Below are 21,852 nucleotides of genomic sequence, written 5' to 3' on the forward strand. Positions count from 1 at the left end.
AACCAAAACAGGAACATAAGATTCCATGTTTATTACGTGTGTTTTTAATATTAAAAAAGCAGTGCTATTACTCTTTGATTAGGGTACATTATGCCCTGTTTTTAGTAAGAAAGTTAAGATGGCTAATTAACTGCCTGAGGTGTTAAATATCCACAGCATGCTATCTTCATCAGATTTTTCTTTATTTTTCCTTTTCTTTTTCTTTTCTTTCTTTCTTTTTTTTTTTTTTTAAGATTTTATTTATTTATTTGACACAGAGGGAGAGAGGTCACAAGTAGGCAGAGAGGCAGGCAGGGTGGGTCGTGGGAAGCAGGCTCCCTGATGTGGGGCTCGATCCCAGGACCCTGAGATCATTACCTGAACCGAAGGCAGAGGCTTTAACCCACTGAGCCACCCAGGCACCCTTCATCAGATTTTTCCTCAGGAAAAAGTAACTTTCAAACCTAAACTACAAAAATACATATTCTTTCTGATATAAACAATCTTAATTTTAATTGCATCATATGTTTCAAAATTGATATTCTTGGCTCAAATACTTTTGTTACTAGAAGTATTTTCCATTCGTCAGATCTAAGATTAGTATAAGAATTAAGTTACATTTCCATTATTAATCCCTTGAAAGTAATGAGTATAACAAGTCTAACAATGGAAACTTCAAATAGTTATTTTTCAGATACTTTTATCTTTAGATGAATGCCTCCCAAATCTCCTCTCCCCATGACAGAGAATTGCTGCTTACAATAAAAGAACTAAAGAGCGAAATTGGTAGAATTGAGGACTCTCTCTCAACAGTGAAGATGTCCATAAGTTGAAACAGACCTATTTGAAATGGCATGAACATAATGGCATCCAAAATAATGAGTTAGAACAAGTCTTTAAAATATTTAAGTTGAATAATTTTCGGTAAACATTTGAACTTTGATTTCTGTGAAGGTAGAAACCAGGACAATGATATTAAAGAAACAAAAACAAAAAAGCTAACTGGCACTCACTTTAGGATTTTTCTCCCTGAGATAGAAGATAGTCATTTTCTTCTTGGAGGTTTTGTGGTTTGTACACCAAGGCACTCCTTTATCTAAATGACACTGTGATACATGGCTTCTTTGCTCTGCAAGGAAGCACTATCCATTTTAAGCATGTTTCCCAGCTTTCAGTTCAAATTTCACACATCTTATGTTTTGCAGAGGGTTTGGTCAGAGTTAGCCACTTAATTGAATTATTCCTTGAATGCAAATTGAACATTTGGACAGTATCCTGGCTTGCTTAAGAATTGGGGCATAACATGGGTTTCTGGAAAATGATTTCCTTGTAGGAACTAATTGGATTTTGGAAAATGTATAATATCCTTTTGAAAAGGTGTCAGTGTTTTCATCCATTAAGAGATCCTAAAAATTAAGTGCTTTAGTGGTCCCATTTCTGTAATTTTTAAAAAATAACATTTTATTACTTAAGATTTTTTAAAACGCTGTCTGGATTTTGTGAAGATTCTAAAAGATTGCCAGCAGCTCCTGTTATGGTTTGCCCATGATTAGCTCCTCTGTCAATGTCCTGATCTTTTAGATGTCACAGGAACTTGTTATGTCAACAACCTAGTCGGCTCGGTTGCTCAGTGGCTTTTATATCATTTGTGTCTACACCTAAACTCTTGTTCAACTCAAAGACATGGCCTCTTTGAAAAGGAAAGTAAGCACTTAGGTCAGGGTTGTCTGGAATCCCTTGGACATCTTTTTAAAACTATATGTAAGCTTTCTAGCCTTTGTTCTCCCCTTTTTTTTGCCTTTAGGAGAAATCCCAGCTTTATCTCTGTCTTCCTTTAGCTGCTTTATTAATGAATAATCCAGAATAATGAATTAAAATAAGTATTTAAAATATTTAAGGTATGATTGAATGTTTATAGGAAATTATTCAAAATTAGTAATTGTTTCTTTGGGCTTAGGTTTTGTTAAGGTAGAAACAGGTCTATAATAAGATTTTTTTTTTTAAAGCCTAGTTGGAACTCACTTCAGTTTTTTTTGTTTTGTTTTATAAGACATAAGAGTGTCATTTTCTTCTCAGAGCTTTTGTGGCTTCTTTGATTTCAGCCACAGCTTCTGGATCTCATCTTTTCCAGCTCCCCTGTTTACCTTGATTTACCTCTCTGTTCGTCTTGATGACCATTTAGGACATCTTTTTTTTTTTTTTTAAAGGATTTTTCATTTATTTCACAGAGAGAGATCACAAGTAGGCAGAGAGGCAGGCAGAGAGAGAGAGAGAGAGAGAGAGAGAGAGAGGAGGAAGCAGGCTCCCCACTGAGCAGAGAGCCTGATCTGGGGCTCGATCCCAGAACCCTGGGATCACGACCCGAGCCGAAGGCAGAGGCCTTAACCCACTAAGCCACCCAGGCGCCCCCCATTTAGGACATCTTTTTAAAAAGTAGTTTGCTGCATACAGAGCTTCTGACTTGCTTAGGGCCCTAATTTCTCCTTCTGCCTCCTATGATTTATATCCTCATCCCACTTCTACCAGGGCTCATTCTCCAGCCCCTTTTCCATTAATTCAGCTTTAGTCCTACGGTTCCTGGACTATTGTCCACACATACTCCCAACAGAGAACTATACTTCCTCTTCTTCCTTATCATAGGACTGCTTCACACTCTACTAGTCCGTAACTGGTTGAGGCTAAAGCTAGCTATTAGTGTGCAGTGTCTGTGCTGTAGGAACTGATTTGGAGTCATTGGAGGTGATGGTTTGAAAAGCTTCATTAAGAACTTCCTAAGGGAAGGGGCACCTGGGTGGCTCAGTGGGTTAAGCCTCTGCCTTCAGCCCAGGTCATGATCTCAGGGTCCTGGGATTGAGTCCCGTATTGGGCTCTCTGCTCAGCAGGGAGCCTGCTTCCCCCCCTCTCTCTGCCTGCCTCTCTGCCTATTATAATATCTCTCTGTCAAATAAATAAATTAAAAAAAAAAAGAACTTCCTAAGGGGAATTTGGACTTCCTAAAAGTAAGTTAAGTATGACCTCTTCCTATTTATAGTTACTCTTCTAGCTTTCAAAATTGATTTGTAGTGAATTATAGCCAAGCACAGGTACTGGATGGCTTTGGTTTGTGTCATGTCCTCAAGGTTATATGAACATGCCCATGTGCAGATGCGTAGGCAGGTGGAGAAGAGGTGAGGCACATTTGTTGTCCTTGATGTGTGAAGTGAGGCTTGAAGCACCTCAGCCATACTGACTTACCCTCAGACCCTCTGAAGTACCTCCCTCCCTCCTTCTAGACCTTTCTACATGTATTCTATTTCTATCTGGGACACATTCTCTACCTTTTCTCCAGCTAGCTGTTTCTATTCCTTCAGGTCACAACATTAATAGGAATTTCCTTGACTACCCATGACTGGGCTAGGATTCCCTCCATATACTCATATTGCTCTGCTCCATTATGAAACTTAACACACAGTACACAGTGGTGGGTTAACTTGTCCTCTTCCTTGTTAGACCAGGAGCTCCTGGAGGGAAGCAAAATCTTATTTATTGTTGTATCTCTAGTTTCTAGAACCAGTGACTGAACAAAAGTAATTAATATGTAATTAACATAAGGGTCAATATTATCTAATAATCACTGTGGGCCATGTTCTGTGTTTGGAGTTTTCCACATGTTTTCTTATCAAAACCTCACAGCAATTCAATGAGTGGGTACTATAATTAATTATAGAAAGGATGAAAGACTGATAAAAGTAATTTACCCATCATGATAGCTAAAAAGTAGCAGAGCTGGTACTTGACTCCTCTGGAGCCACCTGCTCTTAATGACTAGATTACATACAATGATGAACAAATAAAGAGATACCTGAGAAGGCATCCACTCAGAGCTCTGTATGGAGATTGTAGCCTAGTGACTGACCACAGATGATATTCAGGGGAGTCACTTTTTTCTACTCATAGAGGGAAGGTCAGCTATGGGTGCCAGATTCCAGTAACTAGTAATTCATTTTCTTTAAATTTATGTTGACATTTCTTGTAGCTCATAGAACTTTGGAGGTCATGTACTATAGAAGGTAAAACTCTGGTTTTAGAGTTAGGGATACTCAGCTTGGCATAGTCTGTCTCCCTTCCCACTCAGATAGTGTCAATGTTAGGTAGGTTTAAAGTGAGCATTTCTGAGTCTCACCACTTCACTGCCCAGTGGAGACCCTGGACTGATGGGAGGCTTAGAGAAGGTGTGTGTAAAGTAGCATTTTGACTTGATGGCTATTATATTCTATGAGGATATTTTCTCTGACATACTATCTTCTGTCATGGAGCATCTATTGTTGTTTATTAAGAAGAGATCAAACAGGGGTGCCTGGGTGGCTCAGTGGATTAAAGCCGCTGCCTTCAGCTCAGGTCATGATCTCAGTGTCCTGGGATCGAGCCCCACATCAGGCTCTCTGCTCAGCAGGGAGCCTGCTTCCCCCTCTGTCTTTGCCTGCCTCTCTGCCTGCCTCTCTGCCTACTTGTGATCTCTCTCTCTGTCAAATAAAATAAATAAAATCTTTAAAAAAAAAAAAAAAAGAAGAGATCAAACATATATACAGGGTGATTCCTAGGAAGTTCTGCAAATGATTAAGATTTTAGAAAGTTATGTCTTACCACCATATGTTGCCAAAATAATTTACCGGATTAAATGGCCAAATTATTTAACTCAGGAAAAGAAAGGTATATAGATTATTTTCTTACTGCTTCCCTATTAACAGAATTATAGTAAGATCTCATTTTCCCATTTTATCTCTTCGAGGAAAATTCTGAATTAATTTTTAATCACTTTGAAGATGTGTATGTATGTATGTATGTATAGTGCTTGAAAGTATAAGTGTTAAAATGTGACCAATGAGAAGTCTCCCCTAATTGGGGCTTCCTGCCCTCATTCAGAGACTATTGAACTTATTCATAAATTTACTTTTACTTGCCTTTCAAGACTTGAGTGATTTTTTAGATATTTTAGAAAATCTTTACTAACCATCTCCCTTAACCTGACCTTTCAAAACAGTGGCTTTGAGCCATCTTTGTGAGCAGGTCCTGTGTAGCCACCCAGTTCACTGTCAGCAGTTGGCATTTTTGCATGTGTCCCTGACTGGACTGTAAGCTTGTGGATACCAGGAATTGTGTCTTAATCATAGTTATGGATCCTGGAACTTTTGGTACCTAGGTATGCTCTTGATAAATCCTTGTAAGATGTTAAAGCCATTTGTCATGCACAAATCTTAAAGCTTATTTTCAAATTTGTATATACATGTTTTAAAAAGAGGCCCTATGTTCCGTATGGTTCGGTCTTTGTAAGCAGTCTGGTTTTAAAAGCATGGTCTTTGCAAGCGGTCTGGTGTTTTTATCTCTACTCTGCTGCTTTCTAGCTGTGTGAGGAATAAACAGGTCTACTTCATAAGCATGCTGTGAAAACTCATTTACCCACATGTATCCTTTGCTTGCTACGTGTAGGGTGGAAAGCTTATTTTTATTTTGCAGAGACAGATTATAAACAAATGAACACAAAACAGGAGAATTTCAGATTGGGAATTTCAGCACAGTGAGATGGGAAAAATTGGGGTTGGGTCATGCAGGAGTAGAAGGGGCTGTGGCAGCTGGACGAGTGTGTGTAGACACAGAGGCCCTACAGGAAACCTGCTGTGCATGTTTGCTCTGCTGGGAAGAAGAGTAAGCTGAAGATGGTAATATTTATTTTATTTTTAAATATGGATTTAGAGCTAAAAATTTAACGGTGGAGACAACCAACAAGGGCAGCATGGATGGTAGGAAAAGAAGAGGGGCTAGGTCTTACAGGGTTGGGCTGAACAAGTTCATCTACTTTCAGGGCCAGGCCAGTACCTTCACTTAGTGAGGACAGTGTGATCTCACCTGGGTTTTTCAGTCTTTAATAGATACACAGGTGTAGAGAAATATTTCTCTGAGAAAAATATAAAAGTGCAAACACCATGGTATATGGCAAGTGAATAATACAGATGTGATGATAATGGCAAGTGGCTCTTGACCTCTATGTAAGAGACCCAGTGGGGGTTGGGAGACAGCCGAGAGCCTCCTGGGCATCCAGTCCTCAGTGCCAGCCAAGTGTTGCCATGTGGGAATGTGGGCTTCAAGTGCTAAATCTGTCAAGTTCTCCAAAGAACCAGAAATCTTAATTTCTATGTGAAATTTTCAGAGTTAAAAATGTTGGCTCATGTTTTAAAAACATTATGATGGGTAGACAAAATGCATCTGTGGGCTTCCAGTTTGAAATATCTGCTGGAAGTTCTTTTATGCTGTGAAAAGGGGGATTATGTAAAGTAAGATGCATGTTAATATTTTAACTGTGTAGCCTTATACGCAGTACAAAGCCAATACTGAAGGGATAAAGGTACTTTTTGTTAACTGCACCGTGCTTAGTTGTCTTCACCTTTAATTTGTTTAGTTAACTCTAAATCCATATTAAAAAGCATATTGGGGCACTTGGGTGGCTTAGTTGGTGAAGCGTCTGCCTTCATCTCAGGTCATGATCCCAGGGTCCTGAGATTGAGCCTAGCATCGAGCTCTTTGGTCAGCAGGGAGCCTGCTTCTCCCACTGCCTGCTGCTCTCCGTGCTTGTGCTCTCTCTCTCTCTCTCTCTCCCTCCCTGACAACTAAGTAAATAAAATCTTTAAAAAAATAAAAGTATAGACTATCCTACTCTAACTGAAGTGATTAATATGTACTGGTTTTATTTGCCTATTAGTTTGTTTAGTTGTTTGCCCTGTCAGTTTCTTTGACGAATTCTGTACTCATGGTACAAAGTAAACATTAATCCAGTCTTACTCATATGATAAAAGTAGAGAAGGAAAAAGGGTGAACAGTTTTTGGTTACTCTTTCTTATTTACCATCTACGACTTTTGCTCTGTGGTGGTTGTTTCCCTTACTCCTTCTTATACCTTCACACATTTGGGTCCTGGTCACTCCGGCCTGTGTTAGTCTCATGGAAGCAGAAAAGAATTGTGGCAAAGATGCCATTTTGCACCAGGCAAAGGATGATGGGAATGCAGCCTTACGACATGATGTCGTGTTTAGAGGTTTTTCATCAGTTTTAATGAAATACAAATGTGCCCAAAGCAAGTTATTAATTTTTTTTCCCAGAAAAAAAAAGTCTTCATTTAGTATGGCCTAACCCATGTAGTTTTGTGTTACAAGGATTATGTTTGGTGTGTTGCAATCTGTTGGCAATAGTCTTGGGGAATTTTATTCAGCACAAGCATCTCTGACAGTTCTGGCGTCAAGTGGGGTCAATTACTTGTTCATGTACTTTTGGTCTTGTTGTCTCTATGTTAAAAACTCTGAAGCATAACGGAGAGGAACACTGGGAGTAACAAAATATACTTGAATATTTCTAATAGATTAAAGGCTTATAAAAATGAATCTCTTTTTTCAGCAAGTTTTTTTTTGCGTTGTTTTCAAATGAGGTCATTTTATCAGCATGAGACTAAAGACTTGAAAATAATTTCTTTAGAGGAATCTTATCTGTAAATACAAGTTCTTAATTGAATCAATATTTTTCTCTCTTAATTTCTGTTACAGATCATGGAGGAAACAAATACACAGATTGCTTGGCCATCAAAACTGAAGATCGGAGCCAAATCCAAGAAAGGTAAATCATGAGAGATGGAGAAATTGGTGGCTTTGATAATGAGGACTGGAATTACTGGAAGTTTGCCTTTATTCTTATCATGTCTGTCCCCAAATATTTGTGAAATATTTGTGAAATAGTGATGTTTTGGAAAGTTTACCATAATTAAGAATGATGCCTTTTATCCAACAACCCAAAAAACATTAAGTATTTCATTGTAATGGAAATGTTATTATGGAAGATACCATAGCAAATTACGATTTCAGTGATGTTTTTTCATTCAATGGCCATGAGTCATGGTGACTTCTGAATGTCACAGCATGTTTTCAACACATAAACTTCTTGTTTTGTACCACACGAATTTAAGAGCTTATTTTTTTCTTCTTCTCATATGTTAGAAACCTTAGGCTTCCTTTCATGTATGCTTCTTCTCTTCATATGTCTAACTGGTGAATCCAGTACATTTTTCTTTCAGGCTGAGTGTTTGCCTTGCATGGCCTTTCTTCTGTTTTATCCTAGAACACATCACCCAATGGATGGATGGTCAAGAATGGAAGTACAGGCACCATTATTTATTTTTTTTCCCCCAGATTACATAGTATTTTCAAGTGACCTGCCAGTAAATATATTTATGGATATTTTTTCAAAGTATAACCTTAGTCTCAACAAACTTTGTCGTATATACTTCATTAAAAGATACATGTAGTCATTAGGAGCTGATGGGAGATACTATCACATAATTCAAAAACAGATTGTGCAAGCTGAACATATCTTTTGTGGTCCAGCTTTTTTGCTGTTGCTGTTCAGTTTCATATTTACTTTCCCTTCTCCTTATGACTTTTATTGCTAAATGATACTAAACATTGAAAGCTTTCTCTTTCTCTTTAGTTCAGATTTCCTTCTTTTAATCTCATTTTATTAGTTACTCATCACATGGGATGAAAGTTATTTTATAGTTGTTGTGAGGACTAACTGGACTTCAGTGTATTGAGGTTCCTACAGACACTGCTCTTATTACTTTCTCATTTCTGTTGTGGTGGCAAGAAAGGGAAACCCTGTGTGCTAAACAGTTGTAAGAAGACATGGTGAATTTCCAGGTTTGATCCCATAACTTCTACATGCCTTCCATTCGCCAAGTGCTGTGGGATATAGTCTCAATCTTCAGTGTGTTGAGATGTTTTATATTCATTATGCTGAAGAAGAAATTACTTATTAGTGGGTTATCTACCTATTTGGTTGTTTGTGGCCATTTAAAAATCCCTGGCCTACTACATGAATAAATTGAAACTTGAATATAAATTGTATTCTTTTTCCCTCTTGTCAGGTATTTTTACTTAAAGAATGACATAAACTTCATTACTATCCTAATAAAAATGTAATTTGATCAGTCTCCAAAGAAAACCTCCAAGGGAACATGAATATTAAAATGATTCCAGATAATGTTGGATGGCTTATTCTCTTGCACTACCCATGCTAGGTCCCCCCCACCCACTATCATGAGAAACTCGGAATTAATTTTTTTTTTTTTTTCAAAATGTGGTTACAACTATAGAGATTTTAGATAATATGGAGATAAATAGATGAGGTTAATGTTTTAGATTAGTTTCCGGTCATTGAATATATAACCCATTCACAATGACCAACTAATCCACATTTTGATTACACATTTTGCTTTGAAAATAGAAGTATTTTAGCAGTGCATTTTGGGGGAATTTAACAGAATTTCCCCTTGGTTAAAGTTAACCTTTGGAATTGTGCCTAAGAATTGATCCCTCCAGGCCTATGTCTACAGACTTCATTTTATTTTTCTATTATTTATGAAGTGCTATGAATGTATACAGTATTGTATGATGAGCAGAACGTGCCAAAAGAGAGAGACTGAGCTCAAGGAAGGGAGAAAAAAGTCAAAAGTTTTCCTCAGAGGAATTTACAGTTCAGAATTTATTTGAGTTGTTCTTATTACTTAAACACACAGCTGCTGAATCAGTTCTTGGCTAACATCCCTGATGTATGTATTCCTATATTACTTTTAAAATGGATAAATTCAGAGATGAGGTTTGTTTGATTATCATTTGTAATAAGTAAAAATAAAATGAAAATGGCAGGGGAACCTTCAGAAGGTCATTCTTTGATTTGATGTGGATACCTGCCTCTAAATGTTGTATGGAAAACAGTTGTTAATGTTTATTTGGAACCTTCTTCATACTAAACTAGTATTACTCAAGAGACCCAAGAATGTAAATGTGTATGGGGATTTGTGCCATATTTGGACGGTTATTAAACTCTAAATCTCACGGTGATATGAAATACAGATAATCCCCAGACGATGCTAGTGGTTCAGTATAGGCACAGGCTTGTGTTGTATTTTACTCTCTAGACTTTTGATCCTCTTTGTTGACTATGTAAGCCAAGACAGACATTTTTCATAGCTACTGTTACCAGTCTGCCCTCCTCTTTGCCCTATCAGAATTTAGTCCTGTGCTTTATTTTTTAAGCCATCAACCCTTTATCAGAGTGGCTGTGTGGCTGCATTGGTTGGAGTCCTGGTAAGGTGCTGCCCCTCACAATGGCAGAAAGCGATCTGGATTTGGTATCACTTGGAAAAATCAGGTTCTTCTCTGGAGATTCTGGTTCAGTCGGTCTGCAGTGGGACCGGGAAGTGTATACTTAACAAGTTCCTCTCATGGCTTTCATGGTTAAGCTGAATTGCAGAAACCAAAATTTCACCATCTGTGTTCATGGCAGTGGATGATGATTACTATTGAAAAATAGGCACAAGTCCTTCAACAGCCCCTTCTCCTGGATAATGTCAGTCTTGGTTTCTAAAAACTGCACTTTCATGGATTCATTAATTTTAAGTTTCTGTCATCGTTGCAGTCAGTCAGCATGAGTAAGTTTAGAGTGATAACTGTTGTTCTGTGCCTGTGTGAAATATAATTTTGGGTAAAAAGCCACCTGGTAATTGTCCCTCTCTCCACCCCTTTCTCCCCTTTCTCCTCCTTTTTTACTCCTCCTCCATTCCTTTGAGCCGTAGGGAACATAGTGAAAAAATGTAATAGAAACATTTCCATTTAGTAAGCATGGCATTTTGGCAAGGAGCCTGTTTTGTCATATAAAACTCAGGGACTATAGAATTTTTTAGAATTTACAAGTATATGAAATTATTGGAAGGTTGAATTCTCATTAGAGACAGAACTGAGAATTTAAGATTCAATATAATGGACGATCAAATAGGCAACTCTAGGATTATCCTAATGATGAAGAAAATAAAGCAATATTTAGTATTTCTTGTGTATAATACACATTTATTTTGTGTGGAAGTAAATAAAACTCTTTCCATCTTTTAGATTCAGGATGCTAGAATATTCTGCCTTAAATAGAAGAATCAGAGTATATGTTCATGAAGACTGTCCTTAAGGATTAAGATGTTTAATACTTTAAAGCCTTACCAACAGAATAACTTTAGGCACTCATTAAAATTTTGAATATGCTATTCTGAATTACAGCCTGTTTTAAAGCAAATGCAGCTTCATTAAATTACAGATAGCATTTTGAACAAGTTTGACTGTTTTGCTAAATAGAAGTCCTGCCAGACCTGCCTTAACAAATAGATAAAAGTGTTTTGTAAAGAGAATTTATCACACTGGTATGATTATGCTGCATGTGATACTAGATGAGATTGTTCTCTTAAATACAGTAAATATTTTTCTTACAGTCTTCTTTTTGCCCTTAATTTGCTCATCAGTCTCCTTCTTAAACTGGCAGGGTTGTAAATGTGAGTGAAAATTGTTTAAAGTTTTTATGCCAAATTCCAGATAAATGTGGTCAGCATTGATGAAGCTTTATTGGCTTTTGTTCTGGGAAAGAGTTGTCTTACAGAATTTAAGTGATAGAAACTTTTCTCTGCAAGTGTTTCTTTTATGACAATTCAAGATGTCCCGGAATGATCAGGAATGAAAGTTGTGGCTGAATTGCATGATGTATCCTGGTTTGGAGGGAGTTGGGCACCAAGTTTGGCTATTTTCTCCCTCCTGGAATAAGGAAAAGGATCATTAAAATGAGGTTTTATTATTTTTGGTTGCATTCCATCAGAACAAGTGGTATCTAATAGGAAGTCTTAGCTTGAGAAAAACTGTAAGCTGTTCACTTTATTATTTTTTAGAGGAAAATGTTTTGTTAAGTGTGCTTACAGTTTTGTTGGGTATTCATGTTGAACTGGTTGAGGCCTTTAACACACACAGTGTTGTTCAAAGGGCAGAGGGCAGAGAAGAGGCGTGGTGGCATGGTAAGCTGTGTTACAGTGTTTCCGGTGGTGAGTTGTGACCTATTAGTGCCTCAAAAATTATTTCAGTGGTCATAACCAGTATGTAAAAAATACAACTAGATTAGAAAAGAAAACATTAGAGTGTAAATGAGTATTTGTTTAATGTCCTATGTCAGTATTTACATGGATATATAAACATATAAATATGACTAGATCATGGTGTAAAATGAGTGACAAAGACAGGTTGGAGAACACTCTTTTAGGCCATCAGTTCCCCAAAGAGTAAAGAGTACACGCATTTGGTTCATCCCTCTGTCCTTAGCACTGTAAGCAGTTCGTAGTTGGTACCGAGTAAATATCTGCAGATTTTCCAGTACCTCAGCTCAACTCAGTCATGGTTCTAGTGAAACCACTGATACAGATGGAGATGGCAACCACTAAGGTGTTATGTGTAGCAGAGAGATTTCAAATCATGGCATTCACAAAGGAGTGGCATTTACTATTATGAAAAATACTAATGATGCCTTTCCTGGAGGCCTTTTAAGTGAATGGATGTAAGACATGATTTGTGACTGACACCAATGTGGCTAAAGCTCCTTTCAGTGGTTCTGAGTAGTGGAAGGAAACACAAGGGAAATGACCTCATCTTTGTCGTTCATGGGACGCCTGAATGAGCGAAGCTCTCTGCCTTCTCTGGTAAGCTTGTAAGGGAAACTTCACAAGATGCAGCCTCTTCCAGCTACGGTTGTTGTGGCTGCTTTAATTAGTGTTGGGTTACATAATTGACCGATCGCCAATATTACTGAATACCACTGTTTGTTGAGACCCAGCTGGGGCCACACACCATGCTAAATATATTACATACATAATCTTACTTAATGATCAGAGCAACCTATGAGTTGCGTGGTGATATTTTCAGTTTATAGGTTAAGCAAACAAAGCCACCTGAAGTAGAATAACTTGCCCAGGGTTTTACATTTAGTAATAGTAAACCCCAGACAAGCTCGGGTCTCTTTTCAGAGCCCCAGATCCCCCTGGGTGAGATAGTACCTTTCTGAACCCCTTCCCTTATTCCAGGGTGTTCTCAGACGAGCGTCCCTTCAGTGGCCATAGCCTACATACAGCTGATTACAGTCATTACTGATAATAATCAGTTTTATAATGCCTCAGTCCTTGGGAATTACACTGATTTGAAAGTAGGCTAAATTTAGCGTATCCTTACTCTCATAGATAACACCTCCTTTTTCAGGGGGAGTTAGATTTAAGAGTTAAGAAAAACATGAAACTGTAACTGTATACATATTTTAAAAATGCCTTCTGGATTTTAACTTTGTATTTCATATCTTCATGTACTGTTTCCTTAGGAGGAGACCTTTTGATTTATCATTAGACTAAACAACTTCTAAGATGGATTTAGAAGGAAAATAATCTCAGAATGTGTTTGCTTGCTTTTCTGCTTTTCAGTCTTTGAAAGTGGTTTTCTTTGAGCCGCTCAGGAGCCATTGTCTTACTGTTGGGAAGAAAGATTTTGCATTTAACATATTTGTATATATTGTTAATGTGACTGACCATCAGTTGATAAATGCTAATTGGGAACCAAGAGTAGGCGTTCAGCCAAAGACTTGATAACTTGTCTGCAGTGTACTAGTAGTTACTCTGGTTAGAGAGAACATGGTCTAAGTAAGATTTCTTAGAGGAGGTTGGAGACCTGGGATATTTCTAGTTCCTAAAGTTCTCAGTATAGTTAATAAAAAGCTTATAAAATTAGTGTGTCTTTTAGATATATGACTGGTCAGTACATCTCTTTCTACATGAATGACTTCATTTATAGATAGTGCCAAACATGCAAATGCAAATTTGAGAACCTTTCTGAATACCATGTGTACTCTCACACACACAGACACACATGCATACACACAGTCCTACCAGTGAGGTAATTTATGCTATGTTTGTTTATGCTAGTGATGCATTAGCACAACTAAGGACCTGAGCCTACATTGATTTCTTGATCTCTGGCTGAAGCCCCGAAGGGTTGACTTACTTGTTCATCTAATAATTGCCGCAGGCTAGCTGCTCCTTCCAGTCTCTCCCCTTTCTCCTCTACCAGGGCCACAGAAGAAGAGGGTTTTAGTTGTTCAGTTGTCCCCTAAGCCTGAAATAAGTAATAAACATATCTATCTGGTTTTTTTTTAAGATTTTCAATTAACTTAATTAGGAAGCAAATTCAGAGTGAGGTGGAAGGGTGAGAAAATGAATGGAAAAAGTGAAAGCATCAAGAGAGTGAGAAGACACACCAGAGACGGGGAGAGAATATTTGCACAGGCCGGATCTGATAAAGATTTGAGTAAAAATAAAATAATGATAAAATAAAAATAAAAATAAAGATCAGAATAGACAAAGAATTCTTAAAACTCAGCAATAAGGAAATGAACAACCCAATTAAAAAATGGACTAAAGACCTGAACAGACACCATACCAAAGAGGATGTCCAGATGACAGATAAGCATATGGGAAGATACTCAACATCATATGTTTTTAGGGAATTACAAATTAAAACAATGTGATACTGTTGTGCACGTTATCAGAATGGCCTAAATCCAAAACACTGACAATATCCCATGCTGGGGAAGACGTGGAACAGCAGGAACTCTCATTTGCTGCTGGTGGGAATGCAAAATTGGAAGACAGGCAGTTTCTTACAAAACCAAACATATCCTTACTTTACAACCCAGCAGTCGCACTCCTTGATATTTCTCTAAATGAGCTGAAAACTTATGTTCACACAAAAATGTATGCACAGATATTTATAGCAGCTTTATTCATCATCACCAAACTTGAAAGCAGCCATGATGTCCTTCAGTGGGTGAATGGATAAATAAACGGTGGTCCATCCAGACTAAAGAATATTACTTAGCACTAAAAAGATGAACTATCAAGCCATTAAGAGACATGGAGAAACCTTAAATGCATATTACTAAATGAAAGAAGCCAGTGCTCAGACTGTAGGATTCCAACTATATGAGATTCTGGACAAGGCAAAACTATGGAGACAATAAAAAGGTTAGTGGTGGGTGATCATTAGGGGTTTGGGGGAAAGGAAGGATAAATAACAGGCAGAGCACAGAGGATTTTTTAGGGCAGCGAAATTATTCTGTGTGATCTAAAATGGTACATATATGTTACTATATATTTGTTAAAACCCTTAGAATGGTTTTGATGTTGATGTGATGTTGATGGTGGGAAAGGCAGTCCCTGGGGAGGAGCATAGATGTAAACTCTCTGTACTTTCTACTGAGTTCTGCTCTGAACCTGAAAGTGTTCTAAAAATTAAAGTGTATTTTAACAAAAAATAGACCTAGATCCAGGACACAACACTTTATTATTTATTTATTTAAGGTTTTATTTATTTATTTGATGGAGAGAGGCACAGTGAGAGAGGGGACACACACAGGGAAAGTGGGAGAGGGAGAAGCTGGTTTCTCTGTGCAGGGAATGATGTGGGGCTCAATCCTGGGACCCTTTGGCTCATGACCTGAGCTGAAGGCAGACACTCAACCACTGAGTCACCCAGGTGCCCTGGCACAACATTTTGATCAGCATTTTAAAGTGTATTACATGAAAAGATAGTGGTATATGATCCCTAATAATTGCTTAATGTGTAAATTTAAAAGGAGCATGAAATCTCTAAAGAACCAATAAAAGTTTTGTGAAATTAAGAATGAAAGAAAGATGGTTCAACAGTGAATCACACTCTTGTTATTCCCCCAAAGGTGGCTGGAACCAAGATCAATCTTCTGTCACTTGCCTGCCTGTGACCACAGCCTTTCTCTTTTCGGGAGAGCTCCCTTTCTCTGTCTTCTAGTTTCCTGGACGATGTTTTTAAATCCTTCTCCTTTAGTGAAGAAAGTGCCATCCCAGGGTTCCTTCCACTGATAGTTCTTGTTAAATGCTGTGAGGAGGAAGGATGAAATACTTTCTATTTAGCTACCTTATAATAGGATTGTGGGAGGTATGTTACCTGTGTTATCTCTTAATCCTCGTACTAACCCACATGAAGGACTATTATCATATACTTTATACACATTAGTCATGTGGAGAGGTAATACAGCTTCTTCAAGGCCACAGAGTCTGAAGTGATGGAATTAGAATATAAGCTTTGATTTCAAAGATCAAAGTATTCGGGCACCTGGGTGGTGTAGTTGGTTAAGTGATTAAACATCTGACTCTTGGTTTCAGCTCAGGTTATAACATCAGGGTCCTTGAGATTGAGCGCTTTGTTGGCCCTCTCCCTCCGTCCCACCCCTCTCCAAAAATATATAAATAAATCTTAAAAAAAAAAAAAAATTAAGGTATTTTCCTCCGGTCCCTAAGCATGCAGATAGGTGCTAAATGAGAAGTGTTTAGTCACCAAAGGAATGGATATTCACTAACACATTCACTTAAGAAAGCTCAGAGTATTTTTCTTAATTATCTTTAAGAAGAAAGGCAATCCCCTAACTCCTTATCCACATTTAGAAGCTTACTGAATGATGCATCCAGTAAGCTTCTTTTTTAATACATCTTTTTAAAACTTTCAACCTGGATTTAATCATCTTTTGTGCTTTTTTGCAGTATATGTCTTTCCTCTTCTCCTCTTTTGAAACCTATTAACGTTTTACTGGAATTTATGTACTTTTATCTGGAGTAGTGGTTATCAACCTAACATAATTTTTTCAAAGATTTTATTTGTTTGAGAGAGGGAGAGCAGGAGCAGAGGGGAAAGGCAAAGGGAGAGGGAGCAGCAGACTCCCTGCTGAGCAGGGAGCCATCCCAGCACCCTGAGATCATGACCTGAGCTGAAGGCAGACACTTAACCAATGGAGCCACCCAGGCATCCCAGCATAGTTTTTGGTTTTGCTTTTGTTTTTTAAAAAATATTTATTTAAAACAGAGAGAGAGCATGGGCGAGGGGCAGAGGGAGAGGAAGACAGAGAATCTCAAGCTGACCCTGCTGAGTGCAGAGCCTGCAGATCTCACAACCCTGAGATCATGACCTGAGCTGAACTCAAGAGTTGGATGCTTAGCTAAGTGAGCCACCCAAGCGCCCCAACCTAGCATAATTTTATCCAGGATACGTTTAGCAAGGTCTAGGGATATTTCTGGTGTCACAGCTGGAAGGTGGTGCTGTTGGCATCTGGTAGGCAGAGCCAGGGCTGGCCGTCCTACAGTGCATCAGACGGCCCTCACAACCACAGTCGTCTGGTGCAGAGTGTGAGGTGTGAGGCCGAGGAGCTCCAAGCTGGAAGAGCAGGTGTGATGACAGGACACGGCCGTGTGCATAGCGCTGGATTCTCACTGGAACATTGCATGAAGCACAGTGTGTAACCGGCTCCCTTTCCCAGGATTAGAGGTGGGATAGGGACCCCCGAAGGGAGAATTGATGTGCGTAACATAAGTGAATGGACAGAATTCCAGTGAAAGATAAACATGATAGGATGGCACCTGGCCATCAGTTTTTAATTATATAGTTTGTACATCCTTAACTGCTTGCTTGTTTTCTGTGAGTGTTTCAGACCATGTCTGTGACTCGTTTGCCTTGTGACTCCTTTGCTGGGAGATGGACCAGCTCCCCTCCAGTTCCTGCAGCCTGTGTCTTTCATTCCTCTTTTCTAGAATGTGTAGTTGTCATAACTGTGATAGCTTCTGAGGTTTGTGAACGTATTTGAACACCATGATGATGTAGTTGCAAACAGCTAACCATGCTCAGTCATTTTTCACTGACTATAAAGAAAATAACTTAAATCATAATGGTATCTTCATTTCTTCAAATGGCCTTTTTGTGCCATTAAAGCATGGTTTGAGGCTTATTATACAAACCTGTTTTATACAAATGTACTAACAGACATTTTTATCAAAAGATATTAGATTTCAAGAATGAGGAGTTACATTCTTTTTATATCTTGTTGCCAGAAATTACCTTTTTTTTTTTTTTTAAGATTTTTATTTATTTGAGAGAGTGAGAGCAAGAGAGATTACAGAGGGAGAAAGAGAAGCAGACGCACCACTGAGCATGGAGCCTGATGTGGGGCTCAATCCTAGGACCCCAAGATCATGACCCAAGTCAAAGGCAGACTGAGCACCCAGAAATCACTCTTGAAACAAAATAAGTCCTAGCTGAAATAAAAATGAAATGAGAGCACAGCATATGTATGGCTTTTGTCTTGGGATTAGTGACTTATTATAATTACTTTATGAAAATGGATTCATTTTATACACATACACATTTCTGCTATTGGATTTTTCCTTTTAAAAAGTAGTAAGAGAACACCTTCCATATAAAGCATGTAGGTAATGGAAGAAATGCCATTGTGTGTGTTTGGGTAAAGATACATCAATAATATATGTGGACAGATCTGTTTTGATGGACATTGGGTTATGTTTTCTCTTTTTCCTACAGTGAGTGTCAAATGTATTCGTCTACTTGTTTAAGCTTTTCTATTACAAGAATTCTTAAGCCACAGCTAATGAGCAACTTTAATATTTTTTATGGTTGCCACCTTCTCTTCCCAAGTGACTGTTGAACTCCTACCAGTCAGGGAATGGATTCAGGAAAGGATGATTCTTCCTCCCATCTTTGTCAACATTGTGTTTTCCCATCCTCAGCCATAATAGAAGTGTAAAATATGGTGTTTCATGCATATCCTTAATTAATAGGAAAACTAAGCATTTTTCTCCTGTTTATGAAACTTTTTGTATTTCTCTGTGGACTATTTTTCTTAACCTTTTGTTGATTTGTTTGTATCCTTTCCCTGTTTTAGTTAGTTGTTCATCTTTTTTCCTAACAAAAGAAATTGTTTTTTTCCTTCTCTGAAGTTTAAATTATTAGCAGTTCTCTCTAACTGTATTTTCCAAACCCCTCATTTATTACCATTAATATTATTTATTTATAAGTAATTTGTGGATTATTTCAATTCCAAACTAAAAAGAAGTGAATTGACCTTAAAGAGTGATTGTGTATTGATTTTTGAAGGTCTGTAGGAAACTGTGCATTAACTTTTAAGGCATTGGATTTAAAAAGTTAACTATTTAAATATTAGATCTTCAATATTAACAGTATAGAAATTTTATATGCACATAGACACATATATGTGTATGTATGTGTGTATGTTTATGTGGCAAGGGATGAGAAATACTTAAGAACTCAGTGACTCTTATATAATGTTATATGTTGTTTGGCTTTATTTCCATGATTTGGGCTTTCATTTTGGTATATTAGTAGGAAAAGCTCCTGAGAATTTTTCCAATCTCTCATACTCAAGGGAAGGACACTTAAATACATTATTTAGATTGACTTGCATTCTGTTTCTACACTGTCTCCATTTCTAGAGTGGGATCCTTAAATAAGCGTATTTATGATTTGGAATAATTTACCTCCTTTTCAACACTCAGCTTACTTAAGAGAACAAAAGAACTTACTTTAGTGTTACTGTATTTCAGAGGTACCCTTTTCCTTTCTTTATGTGATCCAAGCTCTTCCTCAAATCTGACACAGCACCAGGGAGTCCTGATTTATTTCACTTAGCTTGGAGAGGTACATGTGAATTTAGGAACATGAAGGAGAAGAAAGGAAAGAGGACTGTTCAGCCACCACAGATAAACATATTTGAAATCAAGCAGTATGTCCTTATTTCCTTTGCTTTTGCCATCAAATGGATAAATTCTAATCTAACCCTCTGGGGTTTTCTCCTTAGGTGAGTGCCTAATAAATTTTTACATCATAGGTTATATAATATTCTCTCTTTCCACACCTGAAAAATGTAGTATCTACATAGTCTAGGTTGAAAATTCATTAAATTCATTGCAAAATATTTTTTAGTTTTGAGTAAAGTTTGTTTCATCCACATTGAGTTATGTTCTGTTCCCCAAGCCCTATGCCGTCTCACCCCTTTGTCTATGGTGTGTCTGCTGCAGAAGGACATCTTCCAACCTTCTTTTTCCAGGTGGTCACTCCTAGTCATTCTCTTACATCCATTGTAGATGACACGTCTTCCTGGAAAATTTCACTCACCCTCCAGATGGAGTTCAGCACTCTGTTCTGTGCACTAACTCAGTACCTTATCCATACTTAGGTTTTGGCACTTTTCATGGTTGTGTTGTGTCATCATAGACATTTGCCTTTCCTTCTGGACTGTGAGCTCATAGACCTGTGTCCAAGGCCAAGATGTCTTACTCCCTTCTGTGTGTGTGGTACCTGCCAGGAAAGTGGAGTTAAAAATTATAACTTAAAGTTTACATTACCATTTAAGTTTAGAATAAATTTGAAATCACTTCAACAATGATTTAAATCTTACTGGTATCTTTTGAATAACTTTTGAGAAAGTGAAAAATGGCTCTGGCAGCTAAGCCACAGTATTCCCAATTGAACATAAATATCTCTCATGGAATATAAATAATCACACAAGATTCCTCCTTGAGTATGTGTGAAGCAAGGCAGAGACAAGAACATGGTGCAACCACAGAAGTAATTCTCTTGTGACTGACGTGAGTGATTGTTGCTGCTTTACCAATGAGGACTCCAACTCAGCGTTAGTCCTCTGCCTTCTAGATTAAATTTGCCAGGATAATGAATTGCCCTCACGTTCTGACAGCTTCCATTCCAAATCTGGCCTCTACTTTCCTAGGCCTTCTGGGGAGGGCCTAAGTTATCATAAGTGTCTTATAATTTCCTCTTAGAATGTTCCAGTTCCTTTAGTGAACTCTTCCTCTTGCTACAGCTAAAGAAAGCTTGTTTTATTTACTACCAATGTGTTCCTGGTGGTATTTGGCTTGTGGGCACTCTTCGAGGGTTGGAGGAACTTAAGAAAGAAGCATGGACCTCAGTTTCTGCCCCTTGGATACTTGGAGTTTGGCCAGGGCTTTCTGCCCCACTCACTTTAAACACTTTTTTTCTAATGGCATTGTTTGCCATCAGGACTAGAGTAGTTCAGCGGGGGAGAAGGAGAGTACAAGCCACAGCCAAAGAAACTCTTTAGGAGTTGGTAGTTCCTAGTGTGAGTCTCCAAAGGATGGGTATGGCTGGGGCATTTTGTATAGGAAAGGCTAAAGTTGGGAAGGATCATTATTTGCTGGAGGAAGGAAACAGGCTGTTTGACAAAAGGGAGAATTGGAAGAGTTGCTGACCTGTAAGATTGGACCAGTGGGGCAGGTCATTGAGGACAATGACCTCATGAGAACTCATCCATGGTGTGGACAGTGGGTGGTCACAGGAGATGACTGATGGCTATTGTAGGAATGGGATAAAGACTGGAAGATGAATGTGGTAGATCATATTTGATGACAGTGGGATTAAGGAGTCTTCTTAAAACATAAATCAGCAGAACATGGTGGTTTGATGAAAGCAAGGAGTTGGCTGCTGTAGCAGATGCTGTTGATGTGCTTTTAGCCCACCCCTGAGTTACCCTGTGGTGGGCATTTCCCATTCCCACTGACACCTCTCACATTAAGTGCTAGATGTCTGAGCTCCTCTACTAGAATACTTGTGGAGCACTGTGAGGGCTTACTCTTCTGGTCCAGAGCAGCCTAGACATGCTGGTGTTGGTACTGGTGCCAGTGCCAGCAAGTGAACTCTCCCAGGGGCAGCCTTCAGCCAGTGAAGAACTAGAATCAGAAAACATATGTCTGTTTTCCCCTTCCATCTGTGGGACAGTTCTGAGATATGTTATTCACGTCTCCTCAGAATACCCCAGGGGGAGTGAGTCCCAGCAGTGACTGCTCTGTCCTACTCCCTTCACCGGCTTTCCTCTCTTTTCAGTAGTATTTTCCTTACTCCCCAACTGGTGCTCCCTGGGATCACCTCCTGAATAAACTATCTCAGGTAACACACACTAACCCAAGTCCTTGTCTCAGTGACTTCTGCAGGGAAGCCCACACTAAGATCAGTTTCCTGGATGATTGGGATAATCATTATGCTATGACAAACAGAGTTGGTATACTTCCATTGTTAATTAATGACAC

At 38.3% G+C, this 21,852-nt stretch overlaps 1 protein-coding gene across 3 annotated transcripts in view; it reads left to right on the forward strand.

The window, feature by feature from the left end:
• BICC1 (BicC family RNA binding protein 1) overlaps nt 1-21,852 on the forward strand; it is a 260,873-nt gene that overhangs the window by 142,794 nt on the left and 96,227 nt on the right. For all 3 annotated transcript variants that reach the window (XM_082719498.1, XM_082719496.1, XM_082719497.1), the window contains exon 3: nt 7,547-7,616. In XM_082719498.1, the coding sequence (XP_082575624.1) occupies nt 7,547-7,616 (70 nt within the window). The remainder of the gene's footprint in view (nt 1-7,546; nt 7,617-21,852) is intronic.

Source organism: Mustela nivalis (assembly GCF_964662115.1).
Source record: "Mustela nivalis genome assembly, chromosome: 2".
Taxonomy (NCBI): Eukaryota; Metazoa; Chordata; class Mammalia; order Carnivora; family Mustelidae; genus Mustela; species Mustela nivalis.